At 43.7% G+C, this 23,790-nt stretch overlaps 1 protein-coding gene across 1 annotated transcript in view; it reads left to right on the top strand.

Annotated features, from left to right (window-relative positions):
• The window catches only part of LOC139233663 (EF-hand calcium-binding domain-containing protein 14-like), an 88,931-nt gene that overhangs the window by 20,489 nt on the left and 44,652 nt on the right, over positions 1–23,790 (top strand). Inside the window, exons 3-4 of the mRNA XM_070864071.1 lie at positions 7,160–7,257; positions 22,001–22,105. Coding sequence (XP_070720172.1) covers positions 7,160–7,257; positions 22,001–22,105 — 203 coding nt within the window. The remainder of the gene's footprint in view (positions 1–7,159; positions 7,258–22,000; positions 22,106–23,790) is intronic.

The following is a 23,790-nucleotide window of genomic DNA, read 5'->3' on the forward strand; positions in this document are numbered from 1 at the left end:
TTCGTTCTTTTGTTTCCGTCCTCAGCCGCAGTCTCTTCTGATTTGACTACAACTCGTTTTTTTTTAAACGGGGCAAAATGCACCCCTAATTCTTCATCCTCCGACCCTGTATCGTCGGAGGACTCAGAATCTGTATCTATTCCTTGGGTGTGCCTTCGGGTTTGCGCTTTTAATTTATCCAAACATGGGTACCCTGGGAATTGACCGATACATTTTCCTTTTCCTGTTACTGTCTCTTGACCTAATGATTTTTTCCATTCTTTAATTTCACCTTTAAGATCTTTAATTTCCGCTTCTGACTTTTCAAGTTCAAGTTTTTTCTGTCTTAGTTGTTCACAAACCGCTTGCAATTGGTCCTTTGTACTGGTCAGATCCCTATCATGTTGGGAACGCGTCATGATTTCATTCCGCTGTCGGATCTGTCTCATAATGGCTAGGGACCATCTGGTTCGTTCTTTATTTTTCATACGGGTCGTTTTTCCCCAGACCCTTTTGATCTCGTCCAAGGACCATTGTCCTTTGGAGGTACCGTACTTTTGTTCAATCTTGATACAGGTTTTAGATAAATTGAATTGTTGCTCTATGTATTCTTTCAACTGTTGGAGGATTTCATCTATCGAAACTTCAGGTGGGGCCCACCCTCCTTTAACAGTTGTAGGCAATTCTTTGCTCTTATCTTCTGCTGCCATAGTACTGATTTCTTTACTGAGGTCTCGAGTCGTAGGCTTTCCAGCCGGGTCAGTGGGTCGGTAATTAATTAACCAACACACCGCCGAAGTTAGATGTCTATATGGGACTTCGAGCCGACTACCAACCAGAGGGTTCGCAAACCGGAGGCTTTCGGAATCGTGTAGAGGGGGAGAGAATTTAGACAATTGACCGAGGTCTTTTATAAAGAGGAGTTCTTACCTCAGTATGCCGATGTAGGTCCGATGTCCAAAATTCAGTTTCTTCCCTCAGTGATCCTGTTCGTGATGCCAAAAATTGTTAGATCTCTTAATTTTCAATGAGGTTCGAAATCCGGTGATAGGTTTAAAGTAACTTTATTTCAGCAACAGCAGCAGTTCAGTTCTCGGCAGAGTTCCAGCTCTTTGTTGTACTGGAGCACATGTCTGAAAATGGCTAAATTTATACCGGATCAATTTACAACAATGAACTCGCCCTCAATTGACTCAATAGTATGAGTTGTTAATCCATGGTTGGCTCTCAGCCCAAAGTCCTGAGATGTCAAGTGTGATTGATGGCTTCATGCATCGTGCCATTTCACAGTACGCAATCTAATTGCTGTCTGTGTTTGCAGCTTGCTTGTATTCTCTATCAAGCAATGTCCTGAACCTGAGATGATTAGCTTCCAACAACTACAACCTTCTTTCTTTGTGCTAGGTATGACTCTATCCAGTGGAGAGGTTTCCCCCTGATTCCCATTGACTTTAATTTTACTCGGGATCCATGATGCCACACGTGGTCAAATGCTGCCTTGATGTCAACTTGCCTATGGAATTCAGCTCTTTTGTTCATGTTTGGACCAAGGCTGCAATGAAGTCTGGTGGAACCATTAACCATTACCACATATATTTACACATAGATAATATATTTTTATCACTGTTTATCAGTTAAACTGGGGCAAGGTAATTATATTTATGTATTAAGTGGAGTTGGAGGCTGGCCCAATATCACAAGTACAGCAGGCAAGTACAGTACTCAATCTCCACAACCTCTACTTTATCCAACATCACTTTTTTTTTAACTAGAATGTAGAGGGTTTGTCTAATATATGGCTTGCTATATAGGCAAATATATACACTAGTCATCAATGTAGGACCATGTGAGGATCCAAATATATAATTAACTGTAACTTCCTGTCCTCCATGTCAGTAATATATTTGAAAAGTTATTTAAACATGACCTTCCACTTCTGGATCCATAGGCTGGAATTTTAATCTGCAGACCCACTGAGGTGGTGGTGTATGTGTTGGGGGCGGGGGGGGGGGGGGGGGGTGGTGGTGGGGTAGGGGGCGAGGGGTGGTTCAATAGCTCGCGGGAAATCCGGAAGTCTGGGTTTCCCCTGCACACTGTGGAGATTTAACTCCATGGCGTGGGTCTGATGTCATTGACAAGTTCCCCACCCAGATGTCAGGTTAAAACCGAGGCTTCCAGGCTCATTTTCACATTTAAAATGCCAACCCACCTCCTGGGAGCAGCTGGTAAAACCCGGAAGCCGGCAGCTTCCCGACACACTTTCAATTTTTCCCATTGAATCTCCCACTCCTATCCGTTCACCTATGTTAAAATTCCCCTCCATTATGTCTGTTTTCCAATCTTCCCATTAAATCTCTCAAGACCATTTCAAAATCTTGTAAATGCAGCACATGTTAAACTTACTGATCTATAACTTCCAATTACAGCTCAACATTTAGCTGTACAATTTCAGATTATAACCTTTGCCCCTTTTTTTCGGATGGCAGCTGTTGGTGTTAATTTTGCTATTGTCATTTATAACTCCTTTAGAACCACCTTTTGTTTCTTTTCTTGTCCCATTACCATCTCCTTTTACCTTGCACCATTGTCATTTAATCTCTCCTGCTTTCCACCCTATCACAGACCTTTATTTTTGTTCTCTCCTCCTCTCCCCCCTTTACTTGCCTCTGTGCTTGCTTAAAACCTGCTGGGGCCGAAATTCAGTAGCACAGCAAAGCTGGCGCATCCATGATTTTTTTTCTGTACTTACCGCACGGATCCATGATGCGGTCGGAAGTGCAATTTTCAGGACTTTGAAAATCCCATAGGAAATCTGTCACATTGGGGGCGTGGCATCGACTGAAAGGTAGGCTGAGGGGCTGAACATGGGTTGATCAGGGCCTCCGCTGCTGTCAATCAGCGGTGGAGTAGTGTTGACGTTACAGCGTGTGTGAGTCGTCATGCTCTCTTCCCTCCGTTGTAGAGGAGAGAATCTGTCATTTTAGATCTTCAGCCACTGGGCCACCAGGGAGGGTTTCGGCCGGGTCAGCAGCCCGTTGACAGCCCAGCTAAACCTGGGGTTACTATTTTGCCGGCAGATCAGGAAGGCCAGCAAAAATAAATACATGGCGGCCGAGGCAGTGGGTCCTCCCCTTGAAGGGCCGCCGCGCTGCCGGGCCACACTCACTGGGGATAAGGTGCACCGACACAGAAAGCTGTCGGGGGCACTGCGTGATGGGGGATCGATTTTTCAACCGGAATTATGGTCGGGACATTTTAAAATGAGGGAAAGCAACGGTGTGCATTCTGATGACGCGCTTGTAGCGGTCATCAGATTCAGATGGTATAGGGTCCAGGCCTAAAAATCCCTGACCTGAATTTGGGTCGGGTCAGCCAGTTGACCCCAAAGCGGCGGCCATGGGATTCTGATACATGGCAGCTGCTAACAGACAGTAACGGGTCTTTCTGAGACCCTGAATTTCAGCCCTGTTGCCTCTCTAACTTTTCCAGTTCTGATGAAAGGTCAATGACCTGGAACGTTAACTCTGTTTCTCTCTCCACCGATACTACCTGACCTGCTGAGTGTTTTCAGCATTTTCAGTTTTTACACAAACAACAATAGCTTATATTTAGAGTACGCCTTTAATGTTATAAAACATCTCAAAGCGCTTCACAGGAATGTTAGAAAACAGAATCAAGATCACTCATTTACAGTTTTCATGGAAAAATGAACAAAATCGCAGAATTTGATCCTTAAATCATTGGTAAAAATAGCATAATACAATTGAATAAAAAACTAATTTGATTTAGTCACCGTAAATCAGTGGGACTGATAAAAGATAGAGATGGATATAGATGAAACAATGCGTGAAGTTTCTCGCAAATACCATTTATTTATTAGCAAAATGAAGTTATTGGACTCCTATCGGGTAACTGAAAAAAAGCTGATTGGTTCTGAATATGGACCTATAAGTAAAGACACTTCAGATAACTTGACTGTGTTGCTTTCATTCCTACATTTTTATGATTCTGGCTTATAAAAACCATGATCTTAACTTTGTTGCTTGATCAGAGAGCAAAACATGGGATTCAGGTGGGGTCAGCTGATCTGTGGCCGCTCAGAGCTCACGGTGTGCCAAGTGTGAGCAGGGAGATATCTGAGAACTACATTCAGTAGAAGAGTGCTCTTGTTCTTTTATACTGGATCAATCAATGGAGCTTTATGAACTTTTTAGGCAAGATAAGGAGTCTTTTATGAGATAGCTTACTCAGAAAAGAATATGAGAAAGTGAAGATTAAATTTCAAGATGACAAAGTGAGGATTGCTATCTGTAAAATCTCATTGAATTAGAGATGGCTATCTACTTCAAAAGAGTGCAATAGCAACATGCTGCTAATAAATAAAGGTTACTAGACTTTAGGGAGCCACAATGACTACACTTGCATTTACCCCTCCACCCAGCGGGTCGGGGCCGTGGTGGAGCGGCAAGCGGCCTCGGGAGCAGCATGGAGTCCCCGACCTGCATGAGAGCACCAGCGGCAGGTCGGGGCCATAAAAGGAGTGGCGAGCAGCGTGGAGGCATACTACTTCAGGGAGCAGCGCGAACTGATGCAGGAGGGCGACGGCAGCGAAGAGTGATGTCATCAAGGTCCAGGTCGGTGATTGGACCGTGGGCAGGTACAGCAGGAGCAGCGAGGTTGGGGCGAAGGAGCGGCGAGGGAATGTAGAGCGATGTGATCGGGGCCCAGCAGAGGCGTGAGTTCGGGGCCAGAAGAGGCGAGGGCCCAGGAGCAGCACGGGCCAGCCCACACTGCGACGTGTGTGCGCACTTGGCCTGTGCAGCAAAGCAGGTCTCCAGTCGTCTTGGGTAATCCTTGCCACTGGACCAAGACCTAGCTCTGTCAAGCCCGTGTGGTGGCTGGTGAGCAACGGCCACCACACGTTAAAAATTCCACGCACAGGCATCGTCCACCCTTCAAGGTGTAGTTCGGGATCTGGAATATTAGGTCCTTCATTGAAACATCTGTGAACTCATCCTTTTTTGGCATGGAAGCAAGTCATCCTCGTTTCGAGGGACTGCCTATGATGATGATGACTTCCATTTACATGCAATTGTAGCTTAAGCTTAACTTTTTAACTGCTGGGATCTTGAACATATTTACATATCATTTATTTATTGTATTAGAAGTTCAATTCGTTTTTCTATCTGAATACTTTCTTCATCCAATTTTTGCTTATTTTCTCATACGTTTATACTTCCATGGTTGAATGGATGGGCACTGTGTGATGGAGTGCCAATTGACTACCATCACACAGTGTGATACTAAAGGTAAAGCAAAGTCACAGTATGATTTATTTAAGTAATACAGTGTACTCAGCTTCCATATTATACCTACCATACAGTTAATCCAAGAATTAATAGATAACATTAGTGTTTGAACTTGGGCTTTCTCCCAACAATTTTAGTTTGTAGCATAGCAAAGGGACACTTTCTATAAACAGACAGTATAATGCACTGGAGAGCATGTGGGATGCCTGTCATTCAATTCTAGTCCACTTTAAAAAGCAGTAAATACCACATTGTTACATTCAGGGTAAAACTACTAGATTTTAAATTTACAAGATGATCACACGGAAGCAGATAAATACAAGAAGCTAGTCATACAATACTTGATCTGCAGAACGCATTCTTTTTCTAAACTTGAAAAAATCAGTCTAAAATCAATGTAGGAGATTCATTACATGTGATCTCCTTCACATCATTAAGGCAGTATGAAGCATGGAACTGGGGACCACAGAGCATTTCCTCAACTGTATTCTGTCTTTATTTTGATGATGAAACAAATAATTAAGAGATCGACCACTTCTAAGACTTAAATAAATAGGTGTGAACAGTAGTCTCCTAACCTTCTAATAGACCACTTGCTTTTGATACCTGGCATCAACTGAAATCATATCTTGTCCCAGCGTCACATATTTGTCAATGCTTTGAAATTATGTAACAAAAGAAAAATACAGTGGATGCTGGAAATCTAAATAAAAACAGAAAATGCTGGAAAAACTTAGCAGGTCAGGTAGCATCTATCTGTAGAAGCAGAGTTAATGTTTCAGATCATGGACCTGAAATGTTAATTCTATTTCTCTCTCCACATATGCTATCTGACCCGCTGAGTGTTTCCAGAATTTTCTGCTTTTAAGTAATGAGCCTGATTCATCGTAGAACAAAACTCCCTTGGTGGTTTAGCCATTAGAGTTGCTTTGCACTTGCCAGCAATTCCTAGCTCTGATTTTAATTAACTTTGGTATATATATCAAATACCCTCTTTCCTTCAAATGACCAACAATTTGATCAGCATCTACGATTAAGCTTCTGCATCCTGCTAATCTACACATCAAAGAACTTGCAGAGAACTGGGTTCTGGATTCCATGTTAAAGTCTGAAAGGGAAAAACAGCTATTTGAAACAACTTTACCCTGTATATCTTTGGACATATAAAATATAACAATTGACTCCTTAAACGTTGCAAGTACAGGTTGAACCTCTCTTATCTGGGACTCCCTTATCTGGCACTATCCCTTGACCAGAACCTTTCCTGGCTGCCGGGTGGCACATGTGCAGAACGCGACTATCAAAATCCTACTCACCAAGATAATCTTTCTCCTCGATCGGCTGCCTCCTCCTCGTTGCCCTGCTAGAACTTCTGCAGCCACAGTGCTCGGGCTGGCCTCTCCTCCCCACAGCGCTCCCTCCCGGGGGTCGACTCTTCTGGACTGCCGGCCCACCGACTCTTCAGGGCCCGCCGGCTCTTCAGGGCCCGCCGGCCTGCCGACTCTTCGAGGCCCCACTGGTTCTTCTGAGTCCGCCAGCTCTTCTGGGCCCACTGACTCTTCTCAGCCTCCTGCACACTGATTCGCTGACTGACTAACTGACAGTCATTCCAGTCAATCGGTGCACACACACACTGACCGCAGCAGCATCCCAGCAACAGTGCTTAAAGGCGCAATCCACCCAAAAAAAATCCCTCATTCGGAACAGGTCAGGTCCCGAGGGTGCCGGATAAGGGAGGTACAACCTGTACTACACAATCTTCTGGATCATGAATGGTGTATAATTGAATTTTTCCTTACTTTATAGCATGTTATATTTCTTTGAAAGAGCCTAAATATGCTTTTGTTTTATTTTATGTTGATGTCCATTAGAACTCAGTCAACAGTTTGACAACCAACACTACAGTGAAATGGGCAAAGTGGAAGGAAATACGAACATGAAATCCAAATTAGAGGAACTGTATAAGAAGGTAATTTCCCCAAACCATATACGATTAAATCGTTGGTTAGGTTGCAGTTAGAATATTTTGATCAGTTTCAGTGTCCAACTTTTAGAAGGATTCCAAGGTCGTGGAGTTCAGAAGAGATTTAATACAGTGTTATGAGGAGAAACTAGAAAAATGGTCACTCTTCACCAGAATAGAGGAGAACACAATAGGGAGTGTTCAAAGCTTTGAGGACTTTTGATAAGTAAATAAGGAAAAAAAACGAATTTAATATTCAGTGGGTCCCTAATTAGAGGGCATAAATACAATGTATCTCCTCTGTGGTATGTCACCATAGTACTATCCTTACTTCAAAAAAAGTGCAGGGAGCAGATCCAGCCTCTGTACATGGCCTTCTTTGACCTCACAAAGACCTTCGACACTGTCAACCACGAGGGATTATGGAGTGTCCTCCTCAAATTCGGCTGCCTTCAAAATTCATCACAATCCTTCACCTGCTTCACGATGACATGCAAGCCGTGATACTGACCAATGGATCCACCACAGACCAAATACACGCATGGACTGGAGTCAAGCAAGGCTGTGTCATTGCACCAATGCTCTTCTTGAGCTTCCTTGCTGCAATGCTCCATCTCGCGCTCAAAAAGCTCGCCGCTGGAGTGGAGCTAATCTACAGAACAAATGGGAAATTGTTGTCCCATCCTTGGTCATTGAATTACAGTATGCAGATGATGCTTGCATTTGTGCACATTCGGAGGTCGAACTCCAAACCATCGTCAACATCTTCACCGAAGCATATGAGAGCATGGACCTTACACTAACCATCTGTCAGACAAATGTTCTCTACGAACCTGCCCCCGCCATACAGTACTGCCCCCCCGATTATCAAGCTCCATGACGCAGCCTTGGACAACGTGAACCATTTTCGATACCTCGGGAGCCTACTGCCAACAAGGCCAGACGTCGAAGACGAAGTCCAACAGCACCTTCAGTGTGCCAGTGCAGCCTTCGGTCACCTGAGGAAGAAGGTGTTTGAAGACCAAGACCTCAAACCTGGCACTAAGCCCATGGTCTACAGAGCAGTAGTGATACCCGCCCTCCGATATGCTTCAGAGATATGGACTTTGTACAGCAGGTGCCTCAAATCACTGGAGAAAGACCACCAAATCTGCCTCCCCAAGATCCTGCAAATCCATAGGCAGGATAGGCGCACCAGCGTCAATGTTCTCTCTCAGGCCAACATCCCCAGCATCGAAACATTGACCATGCTCGATCAGCTCTAATGGACAGGCCATATCGTCTGCATGCCCGTTACTAGACTCCCAAAACAAGCACTCTACTCAGAGCTCCGATATGGCAAGCGAGCCCCAGGTGGGCAGAGGAAACACTTCAAGGACACCCTCAAAGCCTCCTTGAAAAAGTGCAACATCCCCACCGACACCTGTGAATCCCTGGCCTAAGACCACTCAAAATGGAGGAGGTGCATCTGAGAAGGCGCCAAACACCTCCAGTCTCTTCACCAGGAGCACATGGAATACAAGCGTAAACAGTGGAAGGAGCGCATGACAACCCAAGCATCTCACCCACCCGTCCCTCCAAACACTGTCTGCCCCACCTGTGACAGAGACTGTAGGTCCCGCATTGGACTCATCAGTTGCCTGAGAACTCATATTAGTGTGAAAGCAAGTTATCCTTGACTCTGAGGGACTGCCTAAGAAGAAGAGAAAATCCTTACTTGGTTCCTCCTCTATCAGTCCCAATGTATATCTCCTGCAATAGCTTCTGCTCACATCCCTGCACAGTCACCTGAGAAGTGTCCCACAGTTCCATTCTTGCTTCCATCGATCCTCTTAGACACATCATCTGTATGTACGCATGAGGTCACCTACCATGTATAGCTATTCACACCCAGCTATCTCATTTGACAACCACCAATTTGGTGTCGAACTACTTGTCCGAGAGGCGGGAGTGCGTGGTGTCGAAGCGGCCTATAAAGGCCCAGGTGCGTGGAGAGGTGGCGGCAGTCTGAGAGGCGAGAGCGCATGGTGTCGGAGCGGCCTATAAAGGCCCAGGTGCGTGGAGAGGCCAGCTGGTACAGCTGCAGCGGGGAGAGAAGGCAAAAAAGAAGTAGAAAGAAATCGAAAGGTGACATCACAGCCAAAGGGGTAAGTGATTGGCTGGTGATTGGTGAATAGCTTTTCTTTTTCTTTTTTATATCAGTAAGTAACCTGTTAACATTGTTGTCGCCAAATTAAGTGTATCTAAAGGTTAAGTCATGGCAGGAGAGCTCAGAAACGTGATATGCTCCTCCTGTACCATTTGGGAACTCAGGGACACTTCCGGTGTCCTTGAAAACTACGTGTGCGGGAAGTGTGTCCGCCTCCAGCTCCTGACGGACCGCGTTGCGGAATTGGAGCTGAGGGTGGATTCACTCTGGAGCATCCACGATGCTGAGATGACGTGAGTAGCACGTGTCGCGAGTTGGTCTTACCGCAGGTAAAGGGTCCACAACCAGATAGGGAATGGAAGACCAACAGGAAGAGCAGTGCAAGGAAGGTAGTGCAGGGATCCCCTGCGGTCATCCCCCTGCAAAGCAGATACACCGCTTTGAGTACTGTTGGGGGGATGACTTACCAGGGGAGGGTAGCAGCAGCCGAGTTCAAGGCACCGTGGCTGGCTCTGCTGCACAGGAGGGCAGAAAAAAGAGTGGGAGAGAGATAGTGATAGGGGATTCAATTGTAAGGGGAATAGATAGGTGTTTCTGCGGCCGCAACCGAGACTCCAGGATGGTATATTGCCTCCCTGGTGCAAGGGTCAAGGGTGTCTTGGAGCGGGTGCAGGACATTCTGAAAAGGGAAGGTGAACAGCCAGTTGTCGTGGTGCACATTGGTACCAACGATATAGGTAAAAAATGGGATGAGGTCCTACGAGAAGAATTTAAGGAGCTAAGAGCTAAATTAAAAAGTAGGACCTCAAAAGTAGTAATCTCGGGATTGCTACCAGTGCCACGTGCTAGTCGGAGTAGGAATCGCAGGATAGCTCAGTTGAATACGTGGCTTGAGCAGTGGTGCAGCAGGGAGGGATTCAAATTCCTGGGGCATTGGAACCGGTTCTGGGGGAGGTGGAACCAGTACAAACCAGACGGTCTTCACCTAGGCAGGACCGGAACCAATGTCCTAGGGCGAGTGTTTGCTAGTGCTGTTGGGGAGGAATTAAACTAATATGGCAGGGGGATGGGAACCAATGCAGGGAGACAGAGGGAAACAAAATGGAGACAGAAGCAAAAGACAGAAAGGAGATGAGGAAAAATGGAGGGCAGAGAAACCCAAGGCAAAAAACAAAAAGGGCCACTGTACAACAAAATTCTAAAAGGTCAAAGTGTAATAAAAAGGCAAGCCTGAAAGCTCTGTGCCTCAATGCAAGGAGTATTCGGAACCCAGGAGAGGACTCTGAGCTAGTTAGAGTGGGTGAGAGCTCAGATGAACAGAACCCCAAGAAAGCATGCAAAAGGCAGGAGGCAACAGAGCAGAGTAGCACTGGGGGAAGTGTAAACCACAAGTTGATAGGAAGGGACCATATGTATGAATATAAAGGGGCTGCAGGAGGGGTCAAAACTAAAAAATTATGGTTTAAAAACTAGTATTAAAACACTCTACCTAAACACACGCAGCATTCGAAATAAAGTAAATGAGTTGACGGCACAAATCATTACAAATGGGTATGATTTGGTGGCCATTACAGAAACGTGGTTGCAGGGTGGCCAAGACTGAGAATTAAACATACAGGGGTATCTGACAAGTCGGAAAGATAGACAAGAAGGTGGTGTGCTAGCTCTGCTAATAAAGGATGATATCAGGGCAGTTGTGAGAGACGATATTGGCTCTAATGAACAAAATGTTGAATCACTGTAGGTGGAGATTAGTGATAGTAAGGGGAAAAAGTCACTGGTGGGCGTAGCTTATAGGCCCCCAAATAATAACTTCACGGTGGGGCGGACAATAATCAAGGGAATAATGGAGGCATGTGAAAAAGGAACGGCAGTAATCATAGGGGATTTTAACCTACATATCGATTGGTCAAATCAAATCGCACGGGGTAGCCTGGAGGAGGAATTCATAGAATGCATACGGGATTGTTTCTTAGAACAGTATGTTACAGAACCTACAAGGGAGCAAGCTATCTTGGATCTGATCCTGTGTAATGAGACAGGAATAATAAACGATCTCCTAGTAAAAGATCCTCTCGGAATGAGTGATCACAGTATGGTTGAATTTGTAATACAGATTGAGGGTGAGGAAGTAGTGTCTCAAATGAGCATACTATGCTTAAACAAAGGGGACCACAGTGGGATGAGGGCAGAGTTGGCTAAAGTAGACTGGGAGCACAGACTAAACGGTGGCACAATTGAGGAACAGTGGAGGACTTTTAAGGAGCTCTTTCACAGTGCTCAACAAAAATATATTCCAGTGAAAAAGAAGGGCGGAAAGAGAAGGGATAACCAGCCATGGATAACCAAGGAAATAAAGGAGAGTATCAAATTAAAAACCAATGCGTATAAGATGGCCAAGGTTAGTGGGAAACTAGAAGATTGGGAAAATTTTAAACGACAGCAAAGAATGACTAAGAAAGCAATAAAGAAAGGAAAGATAGATTACGAAAGTAAACTTGCGCAAAACATAAAAACAGATAGTAAAAGCTTTTACCGATATATAAAACAGAAAAGAGTGACTAAAGTAAATGTTGGTCCCTTAGAAGATGAGAAGGGGGATTTAATAATGGGAAATGTGGAAATGGCTGAGACCTTAAACAATTATTTTGCTTCGGTCTTCACAGTGGAAGACACAAAAACCATGCCAAAAATTGCTGGTCAGGGGAATGTGGGAAGAGAGGACCTTGAGATAATCACTATTACTTGGGGGGGTAATGCATCCCAGGGTATTAAAAGAGATGGCGGAAGTTATAGCAGATGCATTCGTTATAATCTACCAAAATTCTCTGGACTCTGGGGAGGTACCAGCGGATTGGAAAGCAGCTAATGTAATGCCTCTGTTTAAAAAAGGGGGCAGCCAAAAGGCAGGTAACTATAGGCTGGTTAGTTTAACATCTGTAGTGGGGAAAATGCTTGAAGCTCTCATTAAGGAAGAAATAGCGGGACATCTAGATATGAATAGTGCAATCAAGCAAACGCAACATGGATTCATGAAGGGGAAATCATGTTTAACTAATTTACTGGAATTCTTTGAGGATATAACGAGCATGGTGAATAGAGGTGTACCGATGTATGTGGTGTATTTGGATTTCTAAAAGACATTCGATAAGTTGCCACACAAAAGGTTACTGCAGAAGATAAAGGTACGCGGAGTTAGAGGAAATGTATTAGCATGGATCGAGAATTGGCTGGCTAACAGAAAGCAGAAAGTCGGGATAAATGGGTCCTTTTCATGTTGGAAATCGGTGGTTAGTGGTGTGCCACAGGGATCGGTGCTGGGACCACAACTGTTTACAATATACATAGATGACCTGGAAGAGGGGACAGAGTGTAGTGTAACAACATTTGCAGATGACACAAAGATTAGTGGGAAAGCGGGTTGTGAAGAGGACATAGAGAGGCTGCAAAGAGATTTAGAAAGGTTAAGCAAATGGGCTAAGGTTTGGCAGATGGAATACAATGTCGGAAAATGTGAGGTCATCCACCTTGGAAAAAAAAACAGTAAAAGTGAATATTATTTGAATGGGGAAAAATTACAACATGCTGCGGTGCAGAGGGACCTGTGCATGAATCCCAAAAAGTTAGTTTGCAGGTGCAGCAGGTAATCAGGAAGGCGAATGGCATGTTGGCCTTCATTGTGAGAGGGATGGAGTACAAAAGCAGGGAGGTCCTGCTGCAACTGTACAGGGTATTGATGAGGCCGCACCTGGAGTACTGCATGCAGTTTTGATCACCTTACTTCAGGAAGGATATAATAGCTTTGGAGTGAGTACAGCGACGATTGATTAGGCTGATTCCAGGGATGAGGGTGTTACCTTATGATGATAGATTGAGTAGACTGGGTCTTTACTCATTGGAGTTCAGAAGGATGAGGGGTGATCGTATAGAAACATTTAAAATAATGAAAGGGATAGACAAGATAGAGGCAGAGAGGTTGTTTCCACTGGTCGGGGAGACTAGAATTAGGGGGCACAGCCTCAAAATATGGGGGAGACAATTTAAAACCGAGTTGAGAAGGAATTTCCTCTTCCAGAGGGTTGTGAATCTGTGGAATTCTCTGCCCAAGGAAGCAGTTGAGGCTAACTCATTGAATGTATTCAAATCACAGATAGATAGATTTTTAAACAATAAGGGAATTAAGGGTTATGGGGAGCGGGCGGGTAAGTGGAGCTGAGTCCACGGCCAGATCAGCTATGATCTTGTTGAATGGCGGAGCAGGCTCGAGGGGCTAGATGGCCTACTCCTGTTCCTAATTCTTATGTTCTTATGTTCTTGTGTTCGATATCAAGTTGTGGGTGAATCAGAACTTCCTCTCACTTAACATCAGCAAAACTGAAGCCATTTCTCCAGAGTTTCTGTGGATCTTCCACCGAAGTTGTGGTGATCGGGAATACACCAGCAGAAATTCACCCCATGTTGTTCAGCTCCTGATGAAAATCTGTGCCCTATTTCTTTACCTGTTGCTGCCCACCATTGACTTTGCCTCTGTGAAGCTTATTGGGACCATTACTGCATTAAAGGTACAATTTAGATGCAAGTTTGTGCTTGAATTTATCTCAGCAGTAAAACACCCATGATCCATCTCCTATCCTGCCCCTATTGTGCATCGTTTTAGACTGGCAAAAGTTTGTAGCTCTCTTGCTGTCCATGTATTGCCCTATTTATTAATGTGTGCGGTTTATCAGCATCTAACCATGCATTATACCTCTTTGTACAATGAAGCAGTATGTACAGTGGAATAGTATGGTGTAGGCTTGCACCTGCATATTCTCATCTAGTGACATCCCAAACTCAGACCATTACAGGAAGATGCCAAATGGAACTGAGGCAATATTCTATGATAAGGGCAATACATCAACTCAAACCATTTATAACTGCTGGCTCTACTGCCATTGGTAGAGACCTGGGAGCAGGTTAGCTGCCAGTCCTCATGAATGAACTGGAAAAAAGTAAAACTAATTAACGCGTGTGTTGGGTTGTCATTCAACTGTACTATTAAAATGGTCGGCAAACGTTTTTGACTCTCTACTCAAGTGCCTGCAGAGATTTGCTACATTCACTTCTCGGAAACACAAACAGGGCTGGAAGGCCAAATATCTCTCCCCGAATTCCTGTTGTAAGTCTCCTTGTATGATAACATGTTTAGATGTGTCTTCAAGTTAGCCAAACATTTTAATCCGACAATAGAGAAATAGAAGAAACACAGGGAGAGGATGAATAAATATTAAGAGAAAGTAAAGATACCAAGTGAGAAAGAGAAAAATGTGTATGTCGCCCAGAAAAGGAAAGGCACATTGAGAAACAAGAGATGTAAGCAGAAAATTGAGACATGAATAAATATTCAATATGGACAACTAAAACAGAGCTTGGAGGCAATGAGCAATATGTAGGGCTGAAGAATCCAAAAAGTACGAGGGTAAGTGAGTTTGATGAATAGTGTGTTTACTTTGCAAAGCCTCTGTCTGAAGCAGTTCTGCAACACTAGCTGCAAATATTGATTTCTGTAGAAATCATTCAATTTATATAGTTGCAGGTTTCTATAGCAGCTGGTTCCACCTTAACATTCCTTTTGAAGTCATAGTTCATGACTATAAAGCAGGTGGTGCATGCCTGGGAAAGGTCCGTGCAGGCAAATAAGGAGCAAAATTGTAAAATTATGTCATTGACTGCACAGATAGATTGAGCCAATCAGTTCCTGACAACAAGAAACACTTGGCTGCCTCTAATGCCAAACCCACAGTCTATTTATATTTGTGTCAGAGGCTTGTGGTAACAATCTCTTTGTTCTGATGGCAACCATAACTTACCTGGCCAATATTTATTCCTCAACCAATTAAAACAGATTATCTGATCATTATCACATTGCTGTTTGTGGGAGCTTGCTTGTGCAAATTGGCTGTCGTGTTGCCTACATTATAACAGTGACTGCACTTCAAAAAGTACTTCCTTTCTTTATTAACAGTCACTACTTTCCAAAATATATTGTGTAAAGTGCTTTCAAACTTTTTGCCATAAAGGGGGGATATCAACAGGAATAATAGACCTTGAACTTCATCAATTTAGAATTAAAGGAATATTAGTGCTACTCTATAAATACAAATAACATGACAGTTCAAGCATTATTTCATGTACACTAGTACATAGAGGACAAGTCAAACTTCACCATAGGAACATAGGAATTACTAGTTCACCCCCTACATGTCAGCCATGGTTCAGTGGGTAGCACTCTCACCTCTGAGACAGAAGATGTGGGTTCAAGTCCCCACTCCAGAGACTTGAGCACAAAAGTCGAGGCTGACACTTGTGATATATTCACAGAGCACAAGTACACACAGCTTCTAACATGGCAGGCAGCTCTGTCGGAAGTTTCCAGAACATGCCTGGTTCTGTTTATTATTAACTCTGTAGTTGCAGTACACAATATGTCCACATCCACAGTGTGGAGCTACAAACATTACAAGCTTTCAGACATTACACTTCTCCCTCCTTAATGAAGAAGTTATTATAACAAACATCATACATAACTTGCATGTTTATATATAACACAGGATATCGACTTACTTTTTCCCATATTTACAAATTTAACTTAACTACTTGTTTTCTGTTTCAAAGAGGATACCTTCGCTCTCGAACAGAACCTTCCATACATGGTGTTGAATCTAAACTCATTCGAGGCTCATTCTGAGGAACGTTTTCCTCCACAGAATTTTCTTGATTTTCATTTGAACTCACTCTAACTTCAGGCTGTTTGTTTTCCTGACTTGGACTCAGACTTAAATTCTGATTTTCTCTTGGATTTGTTTCCAGTACACTAGATGTAGGATATGCTACTGGTATATCAAAACTATCTGATGAGTCAGAAATAATTGAATCATTCCCACCTTCAACTCCTTCCATGTCTGTAGGTTAAATATGGTCAATATGAACAAACCTAACCTATCCATTATCAAACATCTTGACCAAATATGTGCGAGGACCACATATCTTCACCACTCTTCCTGGTAACCACTTTAACCATTTATGGTGGTGGTTCTTCACTCTCACCTTCTGGTTTAATTTCACGCTTCTCTCTTTTACTCTACCTCTATCCTGATTCTCTTTCTGTCTTAATTGTGTCTCTTCTACAGACTGTGCCAAATTTGATTTTAACAACGAGAATCTGGTTCGTGGCTGTCATTTGAGAAACAACTCTGCTGGTGTTCGACCAGTGGTTGTATGAGGAGTATTACGATACGTAATCAAAAAATTTGTCAATTTGTGATCCAATGACAACTGTCGTTTCTTTGAATTTGGATCTAACATTTGTTTTATGAGGGCACGTTTGACAATTTGTACACTGCGCTCTGCTGCACCATTCGAGGCAGGGTGGTATGGTGGAACCTTGGTATGTTTCACATCGTTTTTGCTCGTGAACTGTGCAAATTCTTCGGAACGAAATTGTGGTCCATTATCCAAGACAATTTCTTCAGGGAGGCCAAATGCAGAAAATAATTTTCGCAAAATGTCCAATGTTTTACTTGTTGTTATTTTCCACATTGGAAACACCTCAACCCACTTCGAACGGCTATCAATCACAATGAACAATTGTTGTCCTTCTAACTCAGCAAAATCAATATGTAGCCTTTGCCACAACCTGGGAGGCCATTTCCATGGCTGTAATGGTACTGATGCTGGTTGCTTGCTTACCGATTGACATGTTGTACACTGACTCACGATGTACTCTATATCTTTATCAAGACCTGGCCACCATAAATAACTACGCGCAAAACTCTTGGTCAAGCACATTTCCAGGTGCTGGTCATGGAGGTCTCCTAATAATTTGGACCTGAATTTATTTCGTATAACCACTATTGCATCTCACATGATACAATCTTTATCGACTGATAATTCATTTCTTCGAATGAAGAATGGATGAATATCTTTATCTGTTACCTGGTTTGGCCATCCATTTGCAATATAATCATACACCTTTGACATCACTGGGTCACATTTGGTTGCTCTACCAATCTCTTTAGCTGTGACTGGCAGTTCATCAATGTATGAAAAATAGAACACTTCTTCCCGATCAGATGTAACTTGTGATGGGGAAGGCAATCTAGACATTGCATCAGCATTACTGTGATCAGCTGATCGTCTGTATTCAATAGCATATGTATATGCTGACAAAATCAAAACCCATCTCTGCATTCGGGCTGCAGCTACTGTTGGAACTGGGGACTTTGGATGGAGGATTGCTGTTTGGGGCTTATGGTCCGTAATGATGGTAAACTTATGACCATACAAGTATTGTGAAACTTCTTGACCCCCAAAATTAATGGCAAAGCTTCCCTTTCAATTTGCGCATAATTACTCTCACAGGCACTGAGAGTGCATGAAGCAAAAGCAAGTGGTCTCTCCTCCCCACTACTTGATACATGAGAGATCACTGCCCCAACTCCATACAGAGAGACATCACATGCTAGCTTGATCGCCTGAGATACGTCATAGTGAACTAACATGGCGCTCTCTACCAATTTTGCTTTTAAACTCTTTGAATGCTGTATCGCATTCTTTTGACCACTTCCAATGGACTTGTTTTTTTAATAGTTCATTCAGTGGATGTAATACTGTAGCCAAATTTGGTAGGAACTTCCCATAATAGTTCAAAAGACCCAAGAATGAACAAAGTTCAGTGACATTCCTGGGAGTGGGTGCATTTCTGATTGCATCCAGCTTTCCCATGGTTGGATGTTAACCACCTTTGTCTACTCTGTACCCTAAGTACTCCACTGAGTTTTGAAATAACTCACACTTATGAGCAGACATTCGTACTCTGTGCTTCTCTAGCCATTTGAGGACTTCATTCAGTATGTTATTATGAATTTGCCTATTTGGTGCTGAAATTAGTATGTCATCCAAATAACATACTACCCCTTCAATACCTTGCAAAATCTGGTTTATCACCCCTTGGAATATGGCAGGGGCAGAAGACACTCCATACGGTAGCCTATTAAATTGATACAGGCCTAGATGAGTATTTATAGTCAAACATGACTTGGACTCTTCATCTAGTTGAAGCTGTAAGTAGGCATTTGTAAGATCCAGTTTTGAGAAGATCTGACCACCTGTCAGTGTTGTGAACAAATCTTCTATACTCGGCAATGTATTGGGGACATTACCCTCTAGAACCTGGTTTATGCTTACTTTATAATCACCACACAACCTTACCTTACCATCAGACTTAGGTACAACAACAATGGGTGTAGCCCAATTACATCGATCTATCTTACAAATAATGTTCTCAGTCTCTAGTCTTTTGAGTTCTTGCTCAACTTTCTCCTTGAGTGCATATGGTATGGAGTGTGGCTTGTAGTAAACCGATCTAGTGTCCTTCTGTATCCTGACACTCGTCTTGAAGCCTTGGATCGGACTGCCCGTTTCGCAGAACACCTTCGGATACTTCTTGATAACATCATCCGTTGATGCAAATTTTGCTTCCACATGGAAAATCTCACTCCAATCCAGTTTCAGTGATCTCAACCAATTTCTTCCTGGTAAGGCAGGCTTGTCTCCTTTCACTAATATTAGAGGCAAGTTCTAAAATTGATCCTTATATTTCACCGGTACGGTGATACGACCTACCACAGCAATTTTCTCTCCCGCGTGGCTTCGCAGCTCTCTCTTGGATTTCTCCAATGGGAAATCACGCAATTTGTCGAGGTATAGCAACTCTGATACCACACTCACGGATGCACCCATGTCGATTTCCATTGGTATTTTGAACCTCGCAACATCTATGTGGATTTTGATACTTTCTGAATCGCTATCCATTAACCTCGTGCTCCTGATGATGTGCAACTCTCACATTTCCACTTCCTGTTGTTGTTCTTCCATGCTATGTAGTCTCTGGGGATTTCCACTCATAGCTTTGAACACTGAACTCATAGCTTTGAAAGCTGGTTTACCCTTCAGTCGACATGCCTTCGCAAGATGTCCAGTCTTTTTGCAGAAGAAACACTCTGCCTTCACGTATGGACAACTTTGAGCAATGTGTTGTCCCAGGCACCTATAACACGACTTCGACGCTCTGTTAGAATTTCCAGTTTCTGAGACTTTGGGCCCCCACCGTCTTTTATTTTGAACCTGCAGGCGATTTACCTCGGTTGACTGATGACCGTAATTATTATGAAATTCTCGGGAATATTGTTCGGCCATGCCCATCGACCTCGCTGTCTGACAAGCAACCTCAAAAGTCAAGTCATCCGTCGTCAATAACTTCCTTCTGATCGCATCATTTTTCACCCCACAAACAAAACGATCCCGCAATGCTCAGTTTTGAAAGTTTCCGAAATTACAGTGAATAGATAGCTTTTTTAATGCTACAATGTAAACACTGATACTTTCATCAGCCTTTTGATTTCATATACTGAAACGATAGCGTTCAGCAATTTTTAACGGTTTGGGGTTATAGTGCTGCTCCAGTTTTGTTAAAATCTCTTTAAGCGTTGTGTCCTTTGGCTCGGCAAGCACAAGCAGATTTATCAGTGTTTCATAAAATTCCGGACCAGCTGCAGATAAGAAGATAGCTCGCTTCCGTTCCAATATCGCCTGGTTCTGGACTGCATTGTCTGGAACTTCGAATATGTTATTTGCAGTGAAATACATTTCTCGCCAATCCACATATGCTTCAAAACGTTCCCGTTCGTGTATACATTCACCCAAATGTCCCATTACACCTGCGGGTGCAGCCATTTTAACTTCTAGCTGTTCACACAGTGTGCTGTATTTTACCTCGGATTTTGTAGCTTTTTCCAAAGACAGAAGCTTCCAAAGCCTCTCTGTTGGCTGGCTGAATCCTTCACCAACAAAATTTCAGCTTTAAATCATCCAAAAAATCCCATCTCATCGCCAAATGTGATATATTCACAGAGCACAGCACACATAGCTTCTAACATGGCAGGCAGCTCTGTCGGTAGCCTCCAGAACATGCCTGGTTCTGTTTGTTATTAACTCTGTAGTTGCAGTACACAATATGTCCACATCCACCGTGTGGAGCTGCAAACATTACAAGCTTACAGACATTACAACACCCAGTGCAGTAGTGAGAGAGTGCTGCACTGTCGGAGGTGCTGCCTTTTGGATGCGATGTTAAACTGAGGTCCTATCTGCTCTCTCAATTCAAGAGGGAGTTAGATGTGGCCCTTACGGCTAAAGGGATCAAGGGGTATGGAGAGAAAGCGGGAAAGGGGTACTGAGGTGAATGATCAGCCATGATCATATTGAATGGTGGTGCAGGCTCGAAGGGCCGAATGGCCAACTCCTGCACCTATTTTCTATGTTTCTATGAACGGCTAGACCAGTACTTTGTAGCCACCGAGCTGGATGGAGAAGGAAGCGCTGCAAAAAGGAGAGCGGTCCTCCTCACAGTCTGCAGGGCACCAACCTACAGCCTCATGAAGAATCTTCTGGCTCCGGTGAAATCCACAGATAAGTTGTATGAGGAGCTGTGTACACTGGTTCGGGAGCATCTTAACCCGAGGGAGAGCGTGCTGATGGCGAGGTATCGGTTCTACACGCGCCAGTGATCTGAAGGTCAGGAAATGGTGAGCTACGTCGCTGAGCTAAGGCGACTTGCAGGACAATGTGAGTTTGATGGCTACCTGGAGCAAATGCTCAGAGACTTTTTTGTACTGGGCATTGGCCACGAGACCATCCTACGAAAACTTTTGACTGTAGAGACACCAACCCTCAGTGAGGCCACTGCGATAGCACAGGCGTTTATGTCCACCAGTGATAACACCTATTTCGAAGGAGAGTTATTCCCAATGTCTCGGTCAATATTTATCCCTCAATCAATATAACTAAAAACCAGATTATCTGGTCACTATCACGTTGTTGTTTGTGGGAGCTTGCTGTGCACAAATTGGCTGCCGCGTTTCCTACATTACAACAGTGACTACACTTCAAAAAGTACTTAATTGGTTGTAAAGCACTTGGGACATCCTACAAGACATGAAAGGTGAGATATAAATGTAAGTCTTTACCATCCTAGTAGTTGCATGATACAATGATAATGGAGTTGTTGACTAATCATAGCAATTAATCTCTATTAATTAGTCTACAACAGACGCATACATGATCTGGGGGAACTAGTAATAGCCAAGCACCTGAGAACACTGACTGCAGCATGCAAGATGCATACTGCAGTCAGTCGCGAACAAATTTTGGAAAGGGGACCTCAAACAGGCATTAGGCCTCCATCTGCATATGCAAAGGGCCACCGCTTGTTTCAGGTGCAGGCCTCGGATGCCTATACAGGAGCCTCTACCAATATGGCGGAAGGTGCACTTCCAGAGCGCAATGTGGCTGCGGACGTTGCCCTCTGCATTGGATGCTTAGGTGCCATATTATGGCAGCACCAACAAATTTATAGTTCAACGTATCTTTTGTATTTTCAACCTGTCTGTATTATTTAATCGTATTATTCTGTTACTCTCTTCCCCAACAGATCATGTGAGTTTGGTGTGTTCTAGTGATATTACTTGCTCTTAATGATTGCCATGCCCCTGTGTTTTACAGTTTGAGGAGATTACAGCCTCGGTTTCCCAAGGCAAAATCTTGAAAAATGGAGGCCCAACTGAAGCACAAATGTATAATTTACAGGAAATACACGCACTCGATAAGGTATATTATGACAAAAGGTGACTGCTTATCAGTACTAGTGTAAAAACAGTATGAAAATGGAAAATATGTCATTATCAAATTAAATGAAAAGTTTTCAGTGGTGGTTTCACATTTCCAAGCTCTTTGTACTGAATTCCACTAATTTATATATTTGGTTGTTCAGGTGTCTGGTTTAATGCTGTGTTTATTTTACAGCATTGCCTCCTAACTCAGAGGGTGGATTTCCAGGGGCCCTCTGAAGGGAAGGCACCACCACCAGCATATATAAGTGGCTGGCCCATCACAAATTCTCTTTAGCAGTTCTGATATTGTTGGCCTATTTGACACCCCCCGACATCGGGAAGATTCACTGCGTCACTGCCAGAAACTTACAGTCATTACTGAGACTTTCAAAAACTACTCATGAGCCAGCTTACACACAGAGCAATTGTTTCGATGCTACATCCACTGTTCTGATGAATCTTCCCTCAGGCCTCACCATGTTGATGATTTTACAATATAAATGAGCTATGTTAACTATTAACTATTTATATTATACAGTAGAGGTTAAAGTTACTTAATGGACTATTACACCATCATGGTATCTTTAGAAAATATATATTGTGAATGACTAGAAAGGGATTAGAGGCAGAGCTGTCAGGGGCACATAAGACGAGGGATAGTCAAGACAAAAAGAGCTGTATTTTTATTGTACAAGGCTTTAATCCGACCTCATCTTCAAATAGTACCTCCTGAAAAGGCAGATAGGCTCTTGATTTATCATCTCATCCGAAAGACAGTGGCCTCGATCTTTACTGGGGCGGGATTTCCAAGCGGGGGCAAGGAGTTCTGGTCGGACGTGTTTTCCCAAACACAGTTTTTCCAAAGTGTGCGTGTTTTTTATGAACAGGATCCCCACTTGGAAGCCAGCCTGATTGACAGGCTTAGCTCCCAGTCAGACAGGGATGCTTCAGAAGAGGCCGTAGCCCAGGACCAGATACATTTTCTGTTGCTGAGGTAGAGATCACGAGCGGGTGCTGGTACAGCCTGGTTTAGTGGGTCGGGGGGTGAACACGGGGTTTCAGAATGAGATCAGGAGCAGGTGCTGGTACAGTATGGTTTGGCAGGTCGGGGGGTTGATCTTGGGCATTAAGAGAGAGATCGCAAGTGGGTGCTGGTTCAGTATGGTTTGACGGGTCGGGGGGTGATCGCGGGGGGTCATAGTGAGATCGGAAGCAGAAGTGGAAGGTTGAGGATTCATTGATCATAGCAAGAAGGTCGGTGATCCTGAGGTGGTCAGTGATATTGTGGGGCAGGTGTCTGATTGCGGGGGTGAAAACAGGTTAGCTTGGGGAGGTGGGAGGAAGCATTCCTGCTCTTCCTGACCCACAAGCAGTGGTGGGAAGGCACTTGCCTCTTCCATGCAGAAGTCCTTGCCTCCCTTTAGCTGCCGGGTTTCCTGGCCAGGGTTAAACCTGAAAGAGAGATCAAATCTGCGGCACGCATTAACATTAAAATACTTAAATGAGAAACTCACCCCGTCGTGCCTCCATTAAAACAGGAAGCGGGCAAGTTCGAGGCAGCTTGGGTTTGGGTTTTGAGATTTTTAAAGTTTTACATCCCACCCGACCTAAACCCACCTGGTTTAGGGGGGTTAAAATTCTCTTCAGTATCTCTGAAAATGCAGTCCTCCCTCAGTACTGCAG

This window comes from Pristiophorus japonicus, chromosome 2 (genome assembly GCF_044704955.1).
Source record: "Pristiophorus japonicus isolate sPriJap1 chromosome 2, sPriJap1.hap1, whole genome shotgun sequence".
In the NCBI taxonomy this organism is placed as follows: Eukaryota; Metazoa; Chordata; class Chondrichthyes; family Pristiophoridae; genus Pristiophorus; species Pristiophorus japonicus.